Source organism: Trichechus manatus, unplaced genomic scaffold (genome assembly GCF_000243295.1).
Source record: "Trichechus manatus latirostris isolate Lorelei unplaced genomic scaffold, TriManLat1.0 scaffold00017, whole genome shotgun sequence".
In the NCBI taxonomy this organism is placed as follows: Eukaryota; Metazoa; Chordata; class Mammalia; order Sirenia; family Trichechidae; genus Trichechus; species Trichechus manatus.
In genome coordinates, this window is record NW_004443953.1 from 21423323 (window position 1) to 21425662 (window position 2340).

Sequence of the window (2340 nt, forward strand, 5' to 3'; positions counted from 1 at the left end):
TACGTCCAAAAAATGTAGTTCAGGGAATGTGTTTTAGGGCTATTTTTATTTATTGCTGTCATCACTTCCCTGAAGGAAAATCCAATTTTGCTATCTAAACTAGAAATTCAGTCTGATGGCATGATACACTCAACCTGGGAAGGTTCCTGGAAATATGCACAGCAGAAAGTAAAGGAAATATATGATGGGGAGAAGAGGTAGGATTTTCCTTTTTACTCACTCCATTGACCATCAGGAGCACAAGGCCGTTATCAGCTGGTGTTCGAACTTCTATGTCAAAGCGAGTGACCTGACCGAATTTCCCTCTCCTTGTGATATCCCTCACCACAGCGTAACTAGAGCCATCGAAGAAGTAGCTGGCAGCCCGACTTTGAGTGAAGGCCAGTTTATCTCTGAAAATGGAAATGCAAGGATCATATGAACATTTCAGCTTCTGTTATGTTTTGAGCCCATTCTCATGATATCATCCACAGAACTTAGAGCATTTAAATGAAGTCTTGCCTACATGGGAGAAACAAAAAGTATTTATAGCCAAATAAAATGAATTGTTCTTCATGAATTTTTTCGCTATCCTGTATGTTAAGACAACAGAAGAGTCCAGTGAAACCCCAGTTTCTGGAATCCTAATTCAAAGCTGCAAACACTTGTGCATGCTTATCTAAGGTGGGGAGAGCTGAAGAGTGTTTTGCAGGCATGACTGTTGTGCAGTTTCAAAACTGGTGTTCCCCAGGGAAAGACTGGGAACCTGTGTATCGACTCTCACTTGCCCTGTTTACTGCTCTTGCCTGGCTATTAAAGTCTTTAGCACTCTTAACCATCACTTACCTGGCACAGGGCACTGACTTAGAGGGGTCCATATTATAGATGTGCTTAAAGTTATATAAGCTGATCACATCATTATTCAAAGTAGCCAATTCCAGGCAGCCAATGAAGCCAGGCAGGTTTAAGCTGGCAGGAAGCTGTGCAACAGATAAAGCAAAGTCAACTGTCCCATGATCACACTTCACTCAAAGACGGCGCAGAACGGGCAATGAAACTAATAGCAGGTAAAGGGGAAATACCAAGTCATATAAATATCATCCTAGACCTAAGTCTGTCTCTATTCCATGCTAACTCATTTAGGTAAGTCAGTTGTGCATATCTTAGCAGAGAGGATTGGGATTTATTGAGCATATATTATGTGCCAGGCACATTCTAGACAGTGAACTCATGACCTAAATCAATCTTCACACCAGTTCTGTGAGGTAAGTATTCCTGTTTTTATATAACGTGAGGGAAAGTGAGTCTCAGAGAGGTGCAATAACATGTCCATAATTAGCAAGTAATAGTCCTGGAATTGAAATCCTAGATTGACTCTCCATTTGCTTGGGCTTTCCTTCCTCTCCCTGCCCCTAATTTCTGTTCATACATGACTTCTCAGGGAGCTTATGCTCTTCTGTATAGCATTTATTAGTAAGGCTGGATTAATGAAAGCAAAATGTGCTATAGGCCATTAGCCATTTCTTTTGCATTATACATGGCACCTGCCCCAAAGCTAGAAGGAAGGGAAATAGACCTAATTCCATGAGTGAGTGTTCTGAAAAGTTTGTATTTTTTGATCCCATTGAGAAACACTTTACTTGACTAAGATGGATAAGCATCCTTCTAGGGGTTTTCTCAGGATTTTTACTCTGTTTAATTTTTTTTACCCTTCCCAACTTCAGTCACCTGCATTTATAGCAAGTACATTACACAAGCCTGATTCCTAAAACAAGCTAATGATACAATAACTTTATACTACTGTGCCCAAAATGTCTACCTGTCATTATTAGAAAGGCTATCATCACCATAATCATCAACAACAAGAGAAGAAAACATTATCCAAATATATATAGAACTAAGGAATGTTCATGCTTGAAATATTTGTTACAGTTCTGGTCCCTGTATCAAAATAATAATGATAAATAAAAACAAGAAAGCTGCCTTACATTCATCCAGTTTACATCTCTATAAAACCACATGGATTTCCACCAAGGAAGCAAGGTAGAAAACACATACTCCTGGCATGACTTGCCAGGGAGAAGAACCTTGAACGCACTTGACTCCAAGTGAAGAAAATACTTACGAAGCTCTGCTGAAGGACATCTAGCCCACCATTCCTCAGATACAAATCTAACTTTGTAATAAGCTGTGTACCTGGGCTTCTGTAGAATTGCCTATATAAATTTTTGCCCTAACATCATTACTTCATCCTTTGTTGAGGATCGTCTTTAGAAATACCTGTAAAAACTCCTTTTTTTAAGATGGTGCTCACCGTGTTACATGGTGCCCTCCACTTGAGCAACTGCTGGAAACACTTAC

General features: G+C 39.7%; 1 protein-coding gene across 1 annotated transcript in view; it reads right to left on the reverse strand.

The window, feature by feature from the left end:
- The window catches only part of LAMA4 (laminin subunit alpha 4), a 150250-nt gene that overhangs the window by 28990 nt on the left and 118920 nt on the right, over positions 1-2340 (reverse strand). The window contains exons 21-22 of the mRNA XM_012554407.2: positions 826-959; positions 221-392 (exon numbers count right to left, since the gene is read on the reverse strand). Of these exons, the coding sequence (XP_012409861.1) occupies positions 221-392; positions 826-959 (306 nt within the window). The remainder of the gene's footprint in view (positions 1-220; positions 393-825; positions 960-2340) is intronic.